This window comes from Corvus hawaiiensis, chromosome 31 (assembly GCF_020740725.1).
Source record: "Corvus hawaiiensis isolate bCorHaw1 chromosome 31, bCorHaw1.pri.cur, whole genome shotgun sequence".
NCBI classification, from domain to species: domain Eukaryota; kingdom Metazoa; phylum Chordata; class Aves; order Passeriformes; family Corvidae; genus Corvus; species Corvus hawaiiensis.
In genome coordinates, this window is record NC_063243.1 from 217,732 (window position 1) to 237,546 (window position 19,815).

Below are 19,815 nucleotides of genomic sequence, written 5' to 3' on the forward strand. Positions count from 1 at the left end.
GCCTCGTCTCGATGCAGAGGCGCCCTGAATGTTCTCAAGGGCTCTGGTGCGGTGGGTCCCTGGTGTGCTGGGAGCTCTGAGAGCCCTGACAATCCATGTCCATCAGGGGTGGACTTGCTGGTGCTGAGGGTGCTGCTGTCTGTGCTTGCAGTGTCCTTGTGGCCTGCAGCTGGAGCCCTGATTCCTTGGCAGGGGCTGTTTGGGTGGGCTCTGCCGTGCCGAGGAGGGCAATGCCTGTGCCAGGTGCTTGTGGCCGCCGCCGTCCCCTGGGTGCTGGGGCCCCCTTGGGCCCTGCGGTTCATCCCTGGGGGGCTGTAGAAACTCTGCCATGGCCTTTGCCTTCACCTTGGCCTTTTGCTCATCCCTTCTTGCATTCCCCTGCTGAGCCTTTCTGGCCAAGTGCTGCAGGGGCTTCTTGTGCCTCTCCTGCAGCCCCCTCAGTGCCTGTGGGTGCTCATCCTCTGACAGCTGCTGAGCTTTCTGCACAATCATTCGTTTCTCCAGTGACCCAAACAAGATCGATGAAAGAAAATCCTGATCCTTCCACATCCCGCAGCCTCCTGGGGGCCGGGGGCCAGTGCCGGCCCTGCCCGGGGGGTGTTGGGGTCAGGCAGTGCCCGGCGCTGAGCCCCGGCTGCCCCACAGCCCCGGCCCGGCCCCGCAGCTCCCCACAGGCCCCCAGCCCGTGCTGCCCTGTCCTGCTGCTCCCCCCCACAGAGAAACTCCCTGAAATCCTGACCTCCTTGTTTTCCTGTCCTGGAAAGCTGGGATACAAAGGAGGTGGAGCTGGCCCTGAGGATAAGAGGGTTTTGGCCCCTTTTGAGGATAAGATTGTGGAAGGTGCTGGGAAACATAGCAATTCTCACTATTTTTCTCTTCCTGCTCTTTTCCATCTTCCTTTTCCTTTCTTCCCACATAGATTCCTCCTGCTGCTGTTTGCCTTAACCATATTCCTGCACACTCCCTTCAACCAATCCTTTCCCAGCACACCAACACCATCTGTCCCCTGTTGCTGAGACCCCTTCTCAACTTCCCTTTTTACCCCTGCTGGGCGTCCATGTCCTTAATTAGCTCTGGGAGAATGTGCAAACTGCCTCCACATTGTCCCCTTTTGTATAGGACACGATGTCCATGGTTGTGTTGAGGCTTTGTTGTTGTTCTGGAAGTTGAGGAATTGAGCAGGAGCTTGGCTGAGCAGCAGTGTGTGTCAATCAGTGCCATTTTGTGGAGCTGATGGTTTGTGGTGTCACTTGCTTGTGTCCAAGTCGGTGTGGCTGTGTCCGAGCAGATTGAGAGCATGTGTTTGTAGGGAGGCGTTGCTGTTGTTCCTTGGCTGGGGGTGCCCGGTTTTCGGGCCATCCCCCCTGGAGCAGGGTGTCCCCCCTTGGTGCAGGCGCGGCCCTCAGGCAGCGCTCAGCCAATCAGAAGGCGCGGCGCTGGTGAGTCAGCAGTTGCCAGGCAGAGCCGCAGCGCCCGGCGCTCCCCAGCTGGAGCCCCCGTGTGGCCCGGCCTTGGCGCCCCCCGCGAGGGGAATTTGGGGAGGTGGGAGGGGGGGAGCGCCAAGGCCGGGCCGGCCCGTGCTGTGCTGGCAGAAGTGGCTGCGGCGGGGGCCGAGTGCGGGCAGGAGCGGCCGAGAGCCCAGCGCTGCCGCAGCCCGAGCTGCCGCAGCTGCATCCCTGCTGGTGCTGTGGGATGCGAGAGCTCTGGGGGGCAGAGCGAGCCAGGGGTGGGTGCTGGGCCTGGGGGGAGGAGGAGAAAGGCTGGAGGAGCAGGGCTGGAGAGCAGAATGGTGAAAGGATGCACGTGGGAGCAGCAAGTGGGATTCTGCAGGAGAAGGAGTAGTGTGAGGAAGAGGAGTGTGAGGAAGAGTAGGGACACAGGAGGAGGAGGAGGAGGAGCAGGAAGAGGAGGCACTGCAAGGTTCCAGCACTCGCTGTATCTGCAGCCTCCCAGCCCCAGGAGCGTTGCCCCCCTCATCCAGCAGGTGATCAGGGAGGGGGATCCACGATTTTCCCGTGGGTGAATCTTGGTATTTCTGAGGTTTCTTGGTCTCCATGTTGGTGCTTTGGTTTTTTTGTGGGGGCTGAATGTTTATATTTTGGAGGGGGTTTTTTCTGAATCTTGATGTTTTGGAAGTTCTGTGTCTGTGTCTTGGTATTTGTGTGACTTTTGTGCTCAATCTTGGTGTTTTGGAGGTTTTTACGGACACAAGATGCCCCGTGATGGACTTGGGGAGGAGGAACCCCCAGCCCAAGGCGCTCACCTCTTGTTTCTCCCCCCAAACCAGGATTTGTCATTCTCAAGGCGTGGCCGGATGGAGGAGGAGGAAAAGCCCCGGAGATGCCGCACGAGGAGGGGCTGCAAACGCAGCCCAGAGAGATCCAAGGAGGAAAGAGCCCCCCTGTGCCGGGAAGGCGGCCGGAGATCCAGGGGGAGCTCGGAGCTGGGGGAGAAGCCTCAGGGTGGGGAGAAGCCTCACAAGTGCTTGGAATGTGGGAAGGGCTTCAGCCGGAGCTCCAGCCTGAGGGAACACCAGAGGATCCACACTGGGGAGAGGCCCTATGAGTGCAGGGAGTGTGGGAAGAGCTTCACGAACAGCTCTGGTCAGATCCAGCACCAGGTACTCCACACTGGGGAACGGCCCTATGAGTGCTTGGATTGTTGGAAGAGCTTTGGACAGAGCTCCACCCTGAGGGCACACCAGCGCACCCACACTGGGGAGAGGCCCTACGAGTGTTCTGAGTGTGGGAAGAGGTTTCAGAGGAGCTCCAGTCTCCTCGTACATCAGCGCATTCACACGGATGAGAGGCCCTTCCGCTGCCCCGACTGCGGGAAGGGCTTCAAACACAACTCCCACCTCATCAGGCACCGGCGCATCCACACCGGGGAGAGGCCCTACGAGTGTCCTGAGTGTGGGAAGAGCTTCTCCAGGAGCTCTACCTTTACCAAACACCAACGGAGGCACCGCTAAGGGAAGCCCTGTGAGTGCCCCGAGTGCGGGAAGAGCTTCGTGCGCTGCTCCAGCTCCATTCCCCGTGGGAGGATCGGCGTTGGATGATCCCCAGTGACCCCCGTGGGGCAGAGCCCTGGTGACCCCCGTTCCGGGTGATCCGCGCTGGGTGGGGGGAAGGTGTTGGAGAGATTTCTTTGCCTTCTCCTTGTGCTGCTGGGATTTGCTTGGGAATAAATTCCCTCCCTGTGCCCAGGCTGGCTCTGTTGTGCCCGTGCCGGTGCTCGGGGCGGGATCTCTCCCGGTCCTTCTCTCAGCTCCTGGGCCTTTCCTTGTATTTCCTGTCCCTGTGCAGTAGCAGAGGGCAGGGACAGAGCGGTTTTGGTGTCTCCCGGCATCCAGGCAGGGCCAGCCCAGCCCCGGGGGTTGGGAGGGGCTTGTGGGGGTCCCCCGTTTGCGGGACATCCCCACTGGAGGAGGGTGTCCCCCCTTGCTGCAGCCCCAGCCCTCAGGCAGCGCTCAGCCAAGCAGGGAACACCCTCAGCTGGGGCCTCGTTTTTGGGCACACCTGAGCCCCTGGACATCTCCATCCCCATTTTGGGGTGCAGCTGAGCTCCTGGATACCTGGGTCCCCAGTTTTGGGACTCTATTGGGCTTGCACAGCCTGGTTTTGGTAGCGGGGTTGGTTCAGAGGTGGCTTCTGAGAGAAGGATCTGGAAGCTTCCTCCATGTCCTGCAGAGCTAATCCCTGGCGGCTCCAAAGATGGAGGTGCCGGATGCAGAGATGCCCCCACAGCCCCTGGGAAGGAGGGAGGGGTGGGGGGAGGGTGTTTTTAAGGGTCTTCTTTTCCTTCTCATTCTCTTGCTCTTATTTTTTCGGTGTCATCAATTTAATTAATATCTCTTAATTAGAGCCTGATGTGCCTGTTCTGGTGTTTGCTGAGGGATCTCTCCCGGTCCTTATCCCCACCCGGGAAGCCTCGGTTCCATTTTCTCTCCCCTGTGCGGCTGCGAGGGGCAGGGACAGAGTGGCTTTGGTGGGTGCCTGGCACCGGGCCAGCGTCACCCCAGGCCATGGGCACCCCTGAGATCCCGCGTCCCTGGGGACACATTTCTGGGCACAGCTGAGCTCCCACCTGCCCAGCACCTCGAGGTTCCCCCTCCAAAAATCCCCACTGCCGGGCCCTCAGCCAATCAAAATCATGGCCAGCGCTGGCCATGGGGCGAGTGGTGGCAGCTGGGGCCGTACTGGTGGCACTGGTGGTGCTGGGAGCCCCCCGGCTGCGGGCACGAAGCTCTCAGGTGAGCGGGGGGGGCGTGACATGATGGGAAAGGGGGGGAGAAGGGGAAGAAGGGGTGATGGGACCCCTAAAATGAGTGAGAGCTGGAGGGGACCCTCAGAGGAAGAGCAGGAGGGGGCTGAAGAGTGGGGGAGAAACGGCTGGGAGGGGGTGGGAAAGTGGGGAAAAGTGGAGGATGGGACCCTAAAAGTGAGTGGGAGTGGGCTGGGGATTGGGGGATTGTGGGGGAAAGGGTGGAAAGGGTGAAAAGGGGGCAATGGGACTCCAAAACTCCTCTGGGGAGCGGCTGGAAATGGCGGGAGAGGGGATGTGAAATAGGGAGAAAGGTGGAAAAGAGGAAGTGGGAGCACGGGCAGGAGGGTCCCATGGCGGCCGTGGGGCACAGGGGGTGCGGAGCGGGGATCCGGGGTGGCTCCCGGAGCTCTGGGCGTGCTGGGGGCTGCAGGGGGGCACCCCCTGAGCTGTGTCCCGCACACACAGGGGTGTTCCAGGGCATGATGAAGTCCGAGTGTCACTTCATGAAGGGCAGCGAGCGGGTGAGGTTGGTGCAGAGGAGCATCTGACACCGGGAGCAGCAACTGCACTCGCCAGCGATGTGGGGCTGTTGGTGGGGGACACCCCGTGTGGGGAGAAACAGGCGCAGTGCTGGAACAGCCATGCAGCAAGAGTGGGGTACAAAGGGGCTCTGGCGGACAGGCTCTGCCGGCACAACCGCGAGATCGTTGCCCCGTTGCTGGCGGAGCGCAGAGGTGCAGAACGTCGGGCAGAGCGAGTCCCCTCGGGCCCTGCCCTGGGGATGAGCCTGGAGCCCCTCAGCCCCCCTGGAGCCCATCCCCGGGGCCTCTTGTCCTCCCAGGTTCCCCTGAGCTCTCCCAGTCTCTCCCAGTCCTTCCCAGTCCTTCCCAGTGTCTCCCAGTGCCCCCGCGCGTGTCCATCCCAGCCGTGCGTGGCGCTGACGCCCCTCAGCCAATGAGAGCGCGTCTCTCTGATGACTCATCAGTTGCCAGGCAGACCCGCAGCGCCGACTGCCCCGTGCTGGACTCGGCCTCCCAGTGCCGCGCGCTCCATTCCCAGTCGCTCCCAGTGCCCTCCCAGTGCCTCCCCAGTGCCCTCAATCCACTCCCCTCTCACGAGGGCAGCTCACTTCTCTCAGAACACTCCAACCCAAAGCTGTCTATGCTTCTAGGCCGATCTCTTGTCCTGTTTCTCGGTGTTGGGCATTCCGTCAAGAGCCATCCTTCTTTTTAGCCTTGGCAAAGGGGCTGGGAGAGGGTTTGGGGGATCCTCGGAAGGCAGGGAGCAACTGGGATGGGGGTTGTGGAGTCCTGGAGGAGATGAGTGGGTTTGGCATGTGCTGGAAAGTTTAATGGCGTTCTGGACACATTGGGGACGAAAAAAAGAGGGGTTTAGGGGGTCCTGATGGCTCTCTGGGGGGTTTTTTGAGAGGTCCTCACCTCTGTGGACCCCCGACAGATGCCAGCGGACACTGCCCGCAGCAAGATTCTGACGGGGATCGGGGACTTCGTGTTGGGCTTCATCTTCCTGGCGCTGGGGCTCGGCTTTCACTTGCTCGAGGAGGTGACGGGGGGTCCCGGGGATCGCATCCCCCCTCCCCCAGAGCGTGTGTGCCCCCCCGGGCCCCCCAGCCCGGTGTCACCCCCTTTGCTCTGCCCACAGAGCTCCTGAGCTGCCGGCAGCCGCAGCCCCTCCCCGTGGCCTCGGGCCTGGCCGGGACCCCCCGCTCCATCCCCGCGCTGATTTTGGGGGGGTCGTGTGTCCCCCCCAGCCCCGCTGTCACTCTGCCCCCAGCCGGCTGCTCCCAGTGCTCCCAGTAAGGCTTCCCAGTTCACCCCAGTGCCGTTTATTGGGGGGCAGTGGGAGGGACTCTGGGGAACCCCGCGGGGGAGCCGAGACTGGAGGGGCAAAATCAGCCCTGGGATGGATCAGGAATGGGGACCCCCGTGTGTCCCCCCCGTGTCACCCCGCTCTGGCTGCTGGGAGCCCCCGGCTGCAGGTGAGGAGCTCTTGAGTGAGTGGGGAGGGGCGTGGGGACGATGGGAAAGGTGTCTGAGAGGGGGATAAGGGCCGGGGGGACAGCGGGAAAGGGCTTCCCATGAGAGTCCCTTTGTTTCCCCATTGTTAGGGAAGATGAAGCAGGAAAGCCTTATAAATATGATTGCCTGACAAAAGATTTTGGGAATATGAAAACTATAAGCGACATCGAAATGAAAGCCACTTTTTGAGATACCAAGTCTTAGTTACTGAACAACTGGAAAACAATGGTATGGCCGACTGAAGGTAATCCCCTCTTGATTGAACAATACCCTCTGCTTGCAGGCAGGTCCAAGGGTCAGAGCAGACCCTACTAGCTCAGCAGAAGGGGTCCAAAGAGTAGTTTTTAGAAGTTAAGATGTAACACTCTATGGTAATATAAGAACTCTTATAGGCTGTATGTAAATGCTATAGGATTTGTATCTTGTATTAGATTGGTTAGTGACAATTAGAATATTCAGTACAGAAGATGATTTATTGTATTGTAACCAGGACTTCAGACACTCTTACTACACCCTCTTACTCTACTCACTTCTTCTTCTTCTTCACTCTCATTCCTCTCGCTCTCTCTCTCTCTTTACTTACCCGCTCAATCTCTTGCTCTCTTGGGCCTGCTCAGAGCTGTCTGGCAGCTCTAAGCAGTGCCCCTGTACCCACGCCCTTTGCAATAAACCGCATGTTCCAAGATCTGACTTCAGAGATCTCTCGTCTCCGTCCGTCCCGACCGTCCGACCCACCAAAGCACCTACACCCATCATTTGATCTCTTGAGCTGTTCCCTGGGACTCTCGGGGGGGCAGAACCTCACGGGGGGGTCCCCAAACCCCTGTCCTTCCCTGGGGGTCTCATGGTGGGTTCTTCCCCACCCAGCAGCTGGTGCTGAGGCGGCCGTGGGGCAGAGAGGGGTGGGAAAGGGGTGTCCAGGGGGGTCCCTTGAGCTCCCAACCTGCTGTGGGGTGCTGGGGGCTGCTGAAGGGGGGCACCCCCTGACCTGTCTCCCACACAGGTGTGTTCCATTCCTGGGGAAAAGCCCACTGGCACTTCCTTGATGACAACAACTGGGTGAAGTTCATGGACAGGAACATCTACAACTGGGAGCAATTTGGGCACAGGGGATACCCCAAAATTCGGAGGTGGGATGGAGTTGTTTTGAGGTGGAATTGAGCCGTTTGCAGTGGGATGGAGTCGCTTTGAGGCGCCTTTGATCCCTCTCGGCTTTTGGGGTGCAGAGCTGTGAGGGACTGAAATGTTCCGGGTTAATGGCTCAAACCATTGGCCACCGGCAACAGCAGCGGGGCCTTTGCTGGCCGTGGGCACAGGGAGCGCCCGGGGGCACAGGGGGGAACACCCAGCCCGGAGGGGACGAGCCGGGCCTGGAGCCAGGGAAGGGCAGAGGCCGATGGGAAGCAGATCCGGCCAGGTGGGACAGGGCTTTGGAGCAGGGCAGCGCCCTCCCTTACACAGCTGGCCCAGCTCTGGGAACCCGCCCGGGGCAGGCCCGGGACATGCACACAGAGGGCTGGAGGTTTCCATCCCTTCGCATGGGCCATGCCTGGCTCAGCTGCGCTGCCGGGAGGGGCAGGGCCATGTCTTAGAAGGGGCCATAAACCATCAGAGCCCCCAGAGTGCCCCGGGATCCACAGTGTGACATCGGACACTGCAAAACTCCCCCGGGGGAGGTACCTGGGTGTTCACCCAAACCTGAACCTGTATTAACCCACGGAACTTGGAGTTTCCGGGGCTTCCCCAGCCCCCACGGGATCCAGCCTGGGACCATCACTTACACCAAGGACAGGGACATTGGAACAACCCAAACCAAAAGTTTTGTTGCTGATCCAGGGCTGCTGACTCTGTATCCTTCTACTCTCATACTTTCTTTGCCCTTATACATTTCCTAAGTGTTACTTTTATGCTTTTAATATTACTGGAGATGGTAACCAAAAGGGCTCCAAACCCCCCCCCAAACACAGCAACCAAACTGTTCTGAAATAAACCCTACAGAGATATATTTATAAACACAGATCTTTCACTGTTGTTTCACTCTGCCCCAGGGGAGCCATGAACCAGACCCTGGGTTACCCTCGCCTTCAGGGGCGGGGCGGAACATGGGGGAAGCTTCTGGAAGCTGCTGACGGAAGCCACCCCTGGAGGCCCCCTATTTCCAAAGCCTGGCCATGCAAACCCAGGACACTGGATCCAAACATGGATCACTCAGACGGGGGGACCAGGGCTCTGCCTGTCGTGGTTTGACACAGCTGAGCGTCAAGCACACGAAATCTGTTATTTTTCATAAGGGGAAAATAAGAAAATATTGAGGAAAACTAGAGAGCTGCGAGGCAAAACAGGTTCAAACTTAAACAGTTGCTGTACAAAGAAAAAGTTTATTACCAACAGAATTAAAAGTAAAAGGAAATAACAAGAAATTCAAGCAAACCTCCCCTCTCTTCCAGCACTTCCCTCCTTTTACCCAACTCGCACAAAGGAAGCAGAACATGGGATTTTGGTCAGTGCTGCAGTTCTTGAAAAGTCTCTTTGTTATGCTTAAGGAAAAAAGGGCTTTCTTCTGCATCATGTGGTTCCCAAAGTGCCACCAACAGCAGACCCGCCCAGAAAGAAACAATCTGCTGTGGTGTAAAACATCTCTTGGGCGTGCCCAGCCCCTGCCCTGGAGGGATCTCTGCTGAGAGAAGAGATTTTGTAATCGCCCAGCAGGACTCGCTGGAAAGGCAACCACTTCTTTGGTCACAGCGAGAAAAGACAGACCCACAGTCCTTTAGGAGACCCTATGCAGATCCTTTGTAACCCATTGGCCTTTACCCATCCCAGATCCTTTGTAACCCATTGGCCTTTACCGATCCCCTGTATCCCTATAAAGCCAGCCCTCTGCCCCTGCGAGGAGAGAGAGCTGCTGCCGTCCCTGGCTTTCCCCTTCGCTGGAGTACGGACCAACAATAAAGCTACTCTGTGCGGAACCAGCCACACGAGTGTCTTGTCTCTCTCTCTGGTCTGGCTTGGCCTGGAGGCTGCCCTGCAGAGCTGAGCTGGAATCACGAGCTGATAATCACTAAAGAGCTGACAGTCTCTGCACAGGCCCTCCTGCCAGCAGCTGAGGTAAGACATCGAGCCTCGGGAAGGCGATTCCTTTCGGGACCATCTCCCCGGACTGGGCACCTCTTCCTGGGTCAGAGCCACTGACCCCATCACCAGCTGTAATAATCTCTGCCCTGAAAAATCTCACAGTTCCTTCACACCGCCAGACAGGGGCCATCACATGGCGTTATTAATCTTTTTAAGGATTAATTACTTTGGCCTGAACACAAAGGGTTTTGGGGTTTTTTTGTGAAAGGAAGTCTCTAAAAGTCTCTCAATACTTCTATATAGCCCGGCATAGGCACTTTTCATAATTTTCACGGGCCACGGGTGAACTTTTCATCCCGCCATGTACTCCAAATGGATCAAAGAGACAAACAGTTTGTGATATTACAGTTTCTTACCACGGCCTGCAGGAAGGTTTTTGAGATACGCACGAGAATCGTGGCACCGCCCTCTTTTCTCCCATCTCCATGTTCAGCTCCGTCCCACAGGACTTGCTTTCTCTTCTCTCTGACTCCGAAATTGCCACCTTGAAGAGTGTTCTTGTTCGGGCTTTACGGTGGAGAAAGCCTCGCTCCCTTTGTGCTGCTGGCTGCGTGGTGTCCTCTTCAGTTCAGCACGGAGTGTGCTGGCTGCAGACAGGAGGCTCCGCCGGCTCCCGCTGGCTCCGCCGGCTCCGCGTGGAGAGGAGAGGGACCCGCCGGTCCCAGGGAGCCGCGCCGGATGGGTTTAGCTGTGAGCAGTCCATGGCTGGCTTTAGCTGCCTGCGGCTCTGGGACAGTTCCCCCCCAGCAGTGACACAGGCTCTGTGCCGCGGCGTTGGGAAAGGAGGGGGTGCAGGGGCCCTGGCCCGGCAGGGCCCGGAGGCTCCAAGGCCGCCCCACCTTCGGCAGGAGAGCTGGAACGAACGGAATTCCTGCCTTTCCATGTGGTTTAAATGTGTAAATTGTGAGAAGCATCATTAGTCTAAAAGACTGTCCCTCAACTCAGGGTCAACCCACTCCACCAGCTCTGCTGGAAGTGGGCAAGGGCACCAGAAACCCCAAGGCCCAGCCAGTGCTGCTTCTGGAGGTGCTGGGAGCGGCCAGGGAGGCAGCCCCAAACTGAGGGATAGGAAGGTCTCTTCCGGCCTGGATGAATCCGGGACTTGGGGATCACCCCGGGCCAGGTGCAGCAGCTGGCACTTGGCCTTCTGAGGCCTCGTAAGGTTCTCGTTGTGCCACTTCTCAAGCTTGCCCAGGTCCCTGTGCACAGCCAAATCCTGCCATGGTGCCCCTGCCACGCTCAGCTGCCCATCCCCTGCAAACATGCTGAGGGGGAGCTCGAGCCCCTGGGATAAGACTGGGAGAGATCCCTCAGCAAACACCAGCACGGGCACAACAGACTCAGCCTGGGCACGGGGAAGGAATTTATTACCAACCAAATCCCAGCAGCACAAGGAGAAGGCAAAGAAATCTCTCCAACACCTTCCCCCCACCCAGCGGGGATCACCCGGAACGGGGGTCACCAGGGCTCTGCCCAACGGGGGTCACTGGGGATCATCCAACGCCGATCCTCCCACGGGGGATGGAGCTGGAGCAGTGCACGAAGCTCTTCCCGCACTCGGGGCACTCGCAGGGCTTCCCTTAGCGGTGCCTCCGTTGGTGTTTGGTCAAGGTAAAACTCCTGGAGAAGCTCTTCCCACACTCGGGACACTTGTAGGGCCTCTCCCCGGTGTGGATGCGCTGGTGCTTGATGAGGGTGGAGTTGTATTTGAAGCCCTTCCCGCAGTCGGGGCAGCGGAAGGGCCTCTCTTTTGTGTGAATCCACTGATGTACGAGGAGATTGAAGGTGGTCTGAAGCCTCTTCCCACACTCCCCACACTCATAGGGCCTCTCCCCAGTGTGGGTTCGCTGGTGCTTTCTCAGGGCAGAGCTCCAGCTGAAGCTCTTCCCACATTCCAAGCACTCATAGGGCCCTTCCCTGGTGTGGATCATCTGGTGCCGGATCAGGTGGGAGCTCTGTCCAAAGCTCTTCCCACATTCCCCACACTCATAGGGCTTTTCCCCAGGGTGGATCTTCTAGTGTTCCCTCAGGCTGGAGCTCCACCTGAAACCCTTCCCACATTCCAAGCACTTGTGGGGCTTCTCCCTGCCCTGAGGCTTCTCCCCCAGCTCCGAGCTCTGCCTGGATCTCCAGTCGCTTTCCCGGCACAGGGGGGCTCTTTCCTCCTTGGATCTCTCTGGGCTGCGTTTGCAGCCCCTCATTGTGCAGCATCTCCGGAGCTTTTCCTCCTCCTCCATCCGGCCACGCCTTGGGAATGACAAATCCTGGTTTGGGGGGAGAAACAAGAGGTGAGTGCAGTGGCTTGGGGGTTCCTTCTGCCCAAATCCATCTCCAGAAGTCTCTGGGCATCTTGTGTCAATGAAAATCTTCAAGATACTAAAATCCAGCAAAAAAAACCCCCAAACACGAAGACAAGGCCACAAAACTCCAAAAATCTCAATATCCAGGAAAAAGCCCTTCCAAAATATGAAGATTCTACCCCCCACAATAACCAAACCGCCAACATTTAGCTCAACTAACCTCAGAAACACCAAGGTTCACTCCTCCCCTCCAAAACTCAAGGTTCAGCCCAAATAATGCTGATTCAAACCAAAAACTCCGAGATTCAGCAAAAAATACCCTCCCCAGAGTTCCCCCTCTGATTCACCACTTTGGGCTCTGGGTCATTTTCCCTCTCCTGGCTTCTGGGGTCCTGTGTATTTTGAGGTTCCCCCCTATGCGGGGTTCCCACCTTCTCTGGGCTATCAGGGGTCTGGGGAATCCCAGGGGTCCCCCCTTTCCAGGCTCCCCACTTCGGTGTCCAGGGGGTCCCCGGTTCCCCTGCTCTCCATCCTCCCCCTCCCTTCAGGCTGCCAGGGGTCCCCCAGCTCCGGGATCGCCCCTCTCCGCTCTTCCCACTCCGTGGCTCTCGAGTTTCCCCCAAACCTGGCTCTCCCAGGCAGTCCCCGAAACCGGTGTCCCCAAAACCAGTGTCCCTGAAACTGGTGTCCCCCTCACGCCGCACCGGCACCGGGCGATCGCCACGTGGTACCAGAGCCTGACCCAGGGAGACCAACCCACATATGGGGGGAGACCCCGCATCCCCCCACCCACAGCCGGGGCTCTGCCGTGAGCTGCCAGCGGAAACCGCCCAAAAAACCCTCCCAGGGTCCACACAAGGTATTTGGGGTGAGCTTCCCCTCCCCGGTCCCCTGCGGAATGCGGGGGGGCGATGCTCCCGGGACGGGGAGCTGCAGATACGGGGAACAATGGACACACGTGCTGCCTCCTCTTCCTCTTCCTCCTGTTCCTGCTCCTCCTCCTCCTCTATCCCTCCTCTTCCTCCCACTCCTCCTGCACTTCCTCCTTCTGCTCCTCCTCCTGTCCGTTCTCCCCCTTCTCCTTCATCCCTCCTCCTCCACCCCTGCTCCTCCTCCCCCCAGGCCCAGCGCCCACCCTTGGCCCCCTCCCCCCAAACCCATCGCATCCCATGGGAGGAGCAGGGATGGAGCTGGGGCCGGTCGGGCTGGGGCAGCACTGGGCTCTTGGCTGCTCCCAGCTGCTGTGGGGGAAGCCAGGAAGGGGAAAAGAGGGAAGATTGTTGTGTGGAGAAAAAAGTTTGGTGCTTGTGGTCACACTACCTGGGGATTTGGACCCCTTTTGTCTCACTGCAAGAGCCTGGGGATTTTGGAGGGGGAATACAGAGATGGGTGTGGGATGCCAAGGGATTTTGGGGACAGGGTGAGGGGTTGTGGGAGCCGCTTCCTGGGGGGGCAGTCAGGCCAGAGACCCCTGGGCTGGACTCCTGGTCTGGGCATTCCAGCTCCGATTTTCTGCTCTCTTCCTCCCTTTTTCCCACCTCTCTCAATATTTTCCCATCGTCCCCACCACACCCCTGAGACACTCACATTCACCTGAGTCCCACTGCCCCCAGACACGGGAGCTCCCAGCACCACCAGTACCACCAGTACGGCCCAGCTGCCAGCACACGCCCCATGGCCAGTGCCAGGCAAGTGCCGCCAGCCTCAAAGCAGCCGCGCTGTGCCGTGGAGGGGTCCCCATGGCCCTGCCCCACGCGGCACTGGGAGCACCAGTCCGGACCAGTGCAGAGCACGGGTGGGCGGCGTCAGAACCCACGAAAGTGGTTCCACCACAAGCCATTTAGAACCCCCCAAACTGGTGGAAAGCATCAGGATCCTCCCAAAAAAGGCCTCACCTCCGCCTCAGAAAATGACTGGGGATTCTCCCAAATCCGTTTATAACTCCCCCAAAACTGGTGGAAAGCAGCGGGATCTACCCTAAAATGGGCTCCCCATGTCCTTCCCTGTGGGCCGCACTCCAAGTGCAAGAGCCAGGTGTGTCCCCCCTCCCAGTAACACATCCCTCAGGATTGGAGGGTGCCCCAAAACCTCCTCAGGAACCAGATCACCCAAACCTCTTCATCCCAACATGTGTCTGTTTCCTTCCAGACCCCATCCCAGCCATCCTCCCTCTCCCAAATACAGCCCCATTCTTAGGGGGCCAGAGCTGCTTCTGGGGGCATCAGTGAGTGCAGGGGATCCTTTATCCCCCTCGTGCCGCTCCAAGCTGCCGAGGGCAAAGCCCTGGTTTCTAGGGCTGTGCCAGCTCCCCAAATCTGTCGGATTTAATGCCCAAGTGTGGCCGGGACACGGCCCCGGGAGCTGTGCTAATGCCCGGCGGTGCCCGGGAGGGTCTGAGGAGAGGAGAGTTCATAAGGCCGAGGCGGCGGCAGCGGGAGCCGCGGGGCCCGGCCCGTGGGGGCGGCCGGGGGTGAAAAGTGCGCGGCGACCCCAGCGCGGTGCCCGAGGGCTGAGCGGAGCTGGTCGGGAACAACCCCCGGAACCCCCCGGTGCACGAGGGCTGAGCGGAGCTGCTCGGGAACACCCCGCTCGTCTCCGCCGCTCCAAGCCGCTTTCCCGGCTCCGGCTGCCGCCGCCGCCCGGCCCCGGCGCGGTCCCGCGGGGTCGCCGCTCGAGGCGCAGCTGGAGGGGCTCGATCCGGGCCGCGCCCCGCCCGTCCCTCGCTGCGGCTCCTTCAGTGACGCGGGGCTGCGGAGATTCCCGGGTGAGGCTCTTTTATTGCATTTTATTCCATTCTCTCTATTTTTTTGTTTTTCTATTCACACCTCTCTCCCTCCTCGGCGCTGCCCTTCTGGCCGCACCCGACAGCGCCCGTCCCGCCGTGCGGCTCTTCAGTGACACCGGGCGCCGCGAACATCCCAGTGCAGTTTTTTATTTTATTTTACTCCATTCTCTGGATTTTATTCTACTCACCCCCCGCCCTTCCCTCGGTGCAACTCCTTCAGACGCGGGCGGGACAGACGCGTCTCCGTACGGCTCTTTGATTGTATTTTATTCTCTTCTCTGTATTTCCTTTCGTTCCCAGCTCTCCCGTCCCGCGGAGCGGCTCCTTCAGGGACCCGGGGCGGCACAAACCCCTCGGGGCGGCTCCAGCAGAGCCCCGCCCGCCGCCGCTCCCCGAGGCCTCCCCGCTGCTCCCCGGCCATCGGACACCGCAGGCCGACCCGGCCCCTTCCTCCTCTTCTTCTTCCTCCTCCTCCTCCTGCCGGGATTCAGCCCCCGCCGCCGCCCGGCTCCTTCTGCCGCTCCTGCCCGGCACGAAGCGGCGGTGCCGCTGACGGGGCCGGAGCGCGGCTGCCCCGCGACTGCCCCGCGCCTCAGGGCCGGGCCGGGGAGTGACCGCACGGCTGGGGAGGGACCCCCGCTGGACACGGCAAGGATTCCTGTCCCTCAGGGGGAAGCACGAACTCACCGAAACTCCCATCCCTTCTCCGTGCGCCGCTGGCCACAGGAGGGAGGGAAACGGGGATTGCGCTGGAGTTTTACATTCAATCCTTACAAAGCAGAGTCCCAGACGGAGCTCCGCTTTCAGCTTCCAACGAGGGAATCCAACGGGAGCGCTGGCGCTTCTGTAACCTCAAGCTCTTCCTTGATACTCGACACTTTAGTTCTGGCCATAGGAAGCCCTTCAGCAGCAATGTCTCTCCCAGCCACTGGTTTCTGGCTCACACCCAGCTCGGAGTTTGGACAAGAAACCCAAAGTCCCAGGAGAAGCAGCTCTGCTGTTACTTTCTTTTTTCAGAGTTCTCTTTTATTATATTTTACCTATAATCTATATTTTACTGGTTTTTTTTCTTTTTCTAAAATCTCGTGTTTATTCTCTCTTTGCCCCCTCCAGCCCTTGTCCCCCTCCCGGAGGTTTGTGGGGCGCTGCTGTCCCTCAGCCCTTCCTGCCCCGGCACCCGCGGCCGCTCCGGTGCCCTCAGGCCCCGGCTCGAAGCGAAACCACAAAACCCTCTGGAAAGAAAGCCGGTCTGGGCGAAAACCCTGCAGGGGGGATTGAATCCCAGGGACAGCGATTGCTGAGAGTTGGAGATTCCAAATGCTCCAAGGGGATGGAGGGAACCGCGCTGCGGCCTCGGGGCCTCCCTGGGGCACCGTGGGGATCCCCGAGCAGAGCGACTCTTCCCACCCCCCAAAATCCGCAGCTTTGGATCAGCTGAGGAAAAGAGCTGGAAAAAGGGGCTGGAAAGGGGCTGGAGCCCGAGGGGACCCCTCAGCCATGGCCCGGAGCAGCCACAGGAAAATACCCCAGAAAGCAAGGAAATCGATGGAAGTAATGAGGAATTTTTGAACTCTTCCTGCTGCTGTTTCCAGAAGGTCCCGGCCGAGTCCTGCCGGGAGGAGCCGGGGGCGGGGAGGGGCCTCAGGGCTTAATTGGGGAGAAAAGTTGAATTGGGGCAAGGAAACTTTAATGGTGGGGAGAAAATGTGAACGGAGGGGATTTGAATGGGAGGGGATGATTTGAATTGGGCAGAGAAAATGAAGTGGGGGAGGAGCCCCCCAGCCCTCGGCTGTGCCCCGAAGGTGCTGCCAGCGGTTCCCCTGCTCCCACCCCCCGGGCTGGGGGCGCGGAGCTGCCGCTGCTCCCCGGGAATGCCACGGGATAAAAACTCCACTCAAGCTTTTATGCTCCCAGTCATTCCCAGTAAGATCCCAGTTGCCCCCAACATGGTCCCACTTGTTCCCAGTCATGCCCTGTATGGTTCCTTTCACTCTCAGTCCCTCCCAGTAGAGTCAGGTACGGCCCCAGTCACTTCCAGTATGAACCCAGTCAGTCCCAGGCAGACAAGCCTTGTCTCCATCCCACTGCAAACAGCTCAATTCCACCTCAAGACAACTCCATCCCACCTCCAAATTTCGGGGTATCCCCTGTGCCCAAATTGCTCCCAGTTGTAGATGTTCCTGTCCATGAACTTCACCCAGTTGTTGTCATCAAGGAAGTGCCAGTGGGCTTTTCCCCAGGAATGGAACACACCTGTGTGGGAGACAGGACAGGGGGTGCCCCCCTCCAGCAGCCCCCAGCACCCCACAGCAGGTTGGGAGCTCAAGGGACCCCCCTGGACACCCCTTTCCCACCCCTCTCTGCCCCACGGCTGCCTCAGCTCCAGCTGCTGGGTGGGGAGGAATCCCCCATGAGACCCCCAGGGAGGGACAGGGGTTTGGGGAGCCCCCCGTGAGGTTCTGCCCCCCCCGAGAGCCCCAGGGAAATGCTCAAGAGATCAAGTGATGGGGACACGAAGGGACTCCCATGAGAAATCCTTTCCCGCTGTCACCCCGGCCCTTATCCCCCTCTCAGACACCTTTCCCTTCGTCCCCGCGCCCCTCCCCACTCACCCGAGAGCTCCTCACCCGCAGCCGGGGGCTCCCAGCACCCAGAGCGGGGTGACACGGGGGGGACACACGGGGGTCCCCATTCCTGATCCATCCCAGGGCCAGTTTTGCCCCCCAATCTCAGCTCCCCCGCGGGGTTCCCCAGAGTCCCTCCCCAGTGTCCTCCAATAAACGGCACTGGGGTGAACTGGGAAGCTTTACTGGGAACACTAGGAGCAGCTGGGCAGGGGCAGAGTGACAGCGGGGCTGGGGGGGACACACGACCCCCGCAAAATCAGCGCGGGGATGGAGCGGGGGGTCCCGGCCGGGCCTGAGGCCACGGGGAGGGGCTGCGGCCGCCGGCGGCTCAGGAGCTCTGTGGGCAGAGCAAAGGGGGTGACACCGGGCTGGGGGGCCCGGGGGGGCACACACGCTCTGGGGGAGGGGGGATGCGATCCCCGGGACCCCCCGTCACCTCCTCGAGCAAGTGAAAGCCGAGCCCCAGCGCCAGGAAGATGAAGCCCAACACGAAGTCCCCGACCCCCGTCAGAATCTTGCTGCGGGCAGTGTCCGCTGGCATCTCTGGGGGTTCTGCAGAGGTCAGGACCTCCTAATAAAACCCCCTAGAGAGTCATCAGGACGCCCCAAACCCCTCTTTTTTTCCTCCCAGATCTGTCCAGAACGCCGTTAAACCTTCCAGCACATGCCAAACCCACTCTCATCTCCTCCAGGACTCCACAAGCCCCATCCCAGTTGCTCCCTGCCTTCCGAGGATCCCCCAAAGCCTCTCCCAGCAGCTTTGCCAAGGCTAAAAAGAAGGATGGCTCTTGACGGAATGCCCAACACCGAGAAACAGGACAAGAGATCGGCCTAGAAGCATAGACAGCTTTGGGTTGGGGTGTTCTGGGAGAAGTGAGCTGCCCTCGTGAGAGGAGAGTGGATTGAGGGCACTGGGGAGGCACTGGGAGGGCACTGGGAGCGACTGGGAACGGAGCGCGCGGCACTGGGAGGCCGAGTCCAGCACGGGGCAGTCGGCGCTGCGGGTCTGCCTGGCAACTGATGAGTCATCAGAGAGACGCGCTCTGATTGGCTGAGGGGCGTCAGCGCCACGCAGGGCTGCGATGGACACGCGCGGGGGCACTGGGAGACACTGGGACGGACTGGGAGAGACTGGGAGAGACTGGGAGAGCTCAGGGGAACCTGGAAGGACAAGAGGCCCCGGGGATGGGCTCCAGGGGGGCTGAGGGGCTCCAGGCTCATCCCCAGGGCAGGGCCCGAGGGGACTCGCTCTGCCCGACGTTCTGCACCTCTGCGCTCCGCCAGCAACGGGGCAACGATCTCGCGGTTGTGCCGGCAGAGCCTGTCCGCCAGAGCCCCTTTGTACCCCACTCTTGCTGCATGGCTGTTCCAGCACTGCGCCTGTTTCTCCCCACACGGGGTGTCCCCCACCAACAGCCCCACATCGCTGGCGAGTGCAGTTGCTGCTCTCGGTGTCAGATGCTCCTCTGCACCAACCTCACCCGCTCGCTGCCCTTCATGAAGTGACACTCGGACTTCATCATCCCCTGGAACACCCCTGTGTGTGCGGGACACAGCTCAGGGGGTGCCCCCCTGCAGCCCCCAGCACGCCCAGAGCTCCGGGAGCCACCCCGGATCCCCGCTCCGCACCCCCTGTGCCCCACGGCCGCCATGGGACCCTCCTGCCCGTGCTCCCACTTCCTCTTTTCCACCTTTCTCCCTATTTCACATCCCCTCCCCCGCCATTTCCAGCCGCTCCCCAGAGGAGTTTTGGAGTCCCATTCCCCCCTTTTCACCCTTTCCACCCTTTTCCCCACAATCCCCCAATCCCCAGCCCACTCCCGCTCACTTTTAGGGTCCCATCCTCCACTTTCCCCCACTTTCCCACCCCCTCCCACCCGTTTCTCCCCCACTCTTCAGCCCCCTCCTGCTCTTCCTCTGAGGGTCCCCTCCAGCTCTCACTCATTTTAGGGGTCCCATCACCCCTTCTTCCCCTTCTCCCCCCCTTTCCCATCATGTCACGCCCCCCCCGCTCACCTGAGAGCTTCGTGCCCGCAGCCGGGGGGGCTCCCAGCACCACCAGTGCCACCAGTACGGCCCCAGCTGCCACCACTCGCCCCATGGCCAGCGCTGGCCATGATTTTGATTGGCTGAGGGCCCGGCAGTGGGGATTTTTGGAGGGGGAATCTCGAGGTGCTGGGCAGGTGGGAGCTCAGCTGTGCCCAGAAATGTGTCCCCAGGGACGCGGGATCTCAGGGGTGCCCATGGCCTGGGGTGACGCTGGCCCGGTGCCAGGCACCCACCAAAGCCACTCTGTCCCTGCCCCCCGCAGCCGCACAGGGGAGAGAAAATGGAACCGAGGCTTCCCGGGTGGAGATAAGGACCGGGAGAGATCCATCAGCAAACACCAGCACGGGCACATCAGGCTCTAATTAGAGATATTAATTAAATTGATGACACCGAAAAAATAAGAGCAAGAGAATGAGAAGGAAAAGAAGACCCTTAAAAACACCCTCCCCCCACCCCTCCCTCCTTCCCAGGGGCTGTGGGGGCATCTCTGCATCCGGCACCTCCATCTTTGGAGCCGCCAGGGATTAGCTCTGCAGGACATGGAGGAAGCTTCCAGATCCTTCTCTCAGAAGCCACCTCTGAACCAACCCCGCTACCAAAACCAGGCTGTGCAA

At 60.1% G+C, this 19,815-nt stretch overlaps 1 protein-coding gene across 1 annotated transcript in view; it reads right to left on the reverse strand.

Moving 5' to 3' along the window:
- The window catches only part of LOC125318698 (zinc finger protein 208-like), a 123,306-nt gene that overhangs the window by 40,217 nt on the left and 63,274 nt on the right, over window positions 1-19,815 (reverse strand). Inside the window, exon 5 of the mRNA XM_048289641.1 lies at window positions 11,072-11,453. Within this exon, the coding sequence (XP_048145598.1) occupies window positions 11,072-11,453 (382 nt within the window). The remainder of the gene's footprint in view (window positions 1-11,071; window positions 11,454-19,815) is intronic.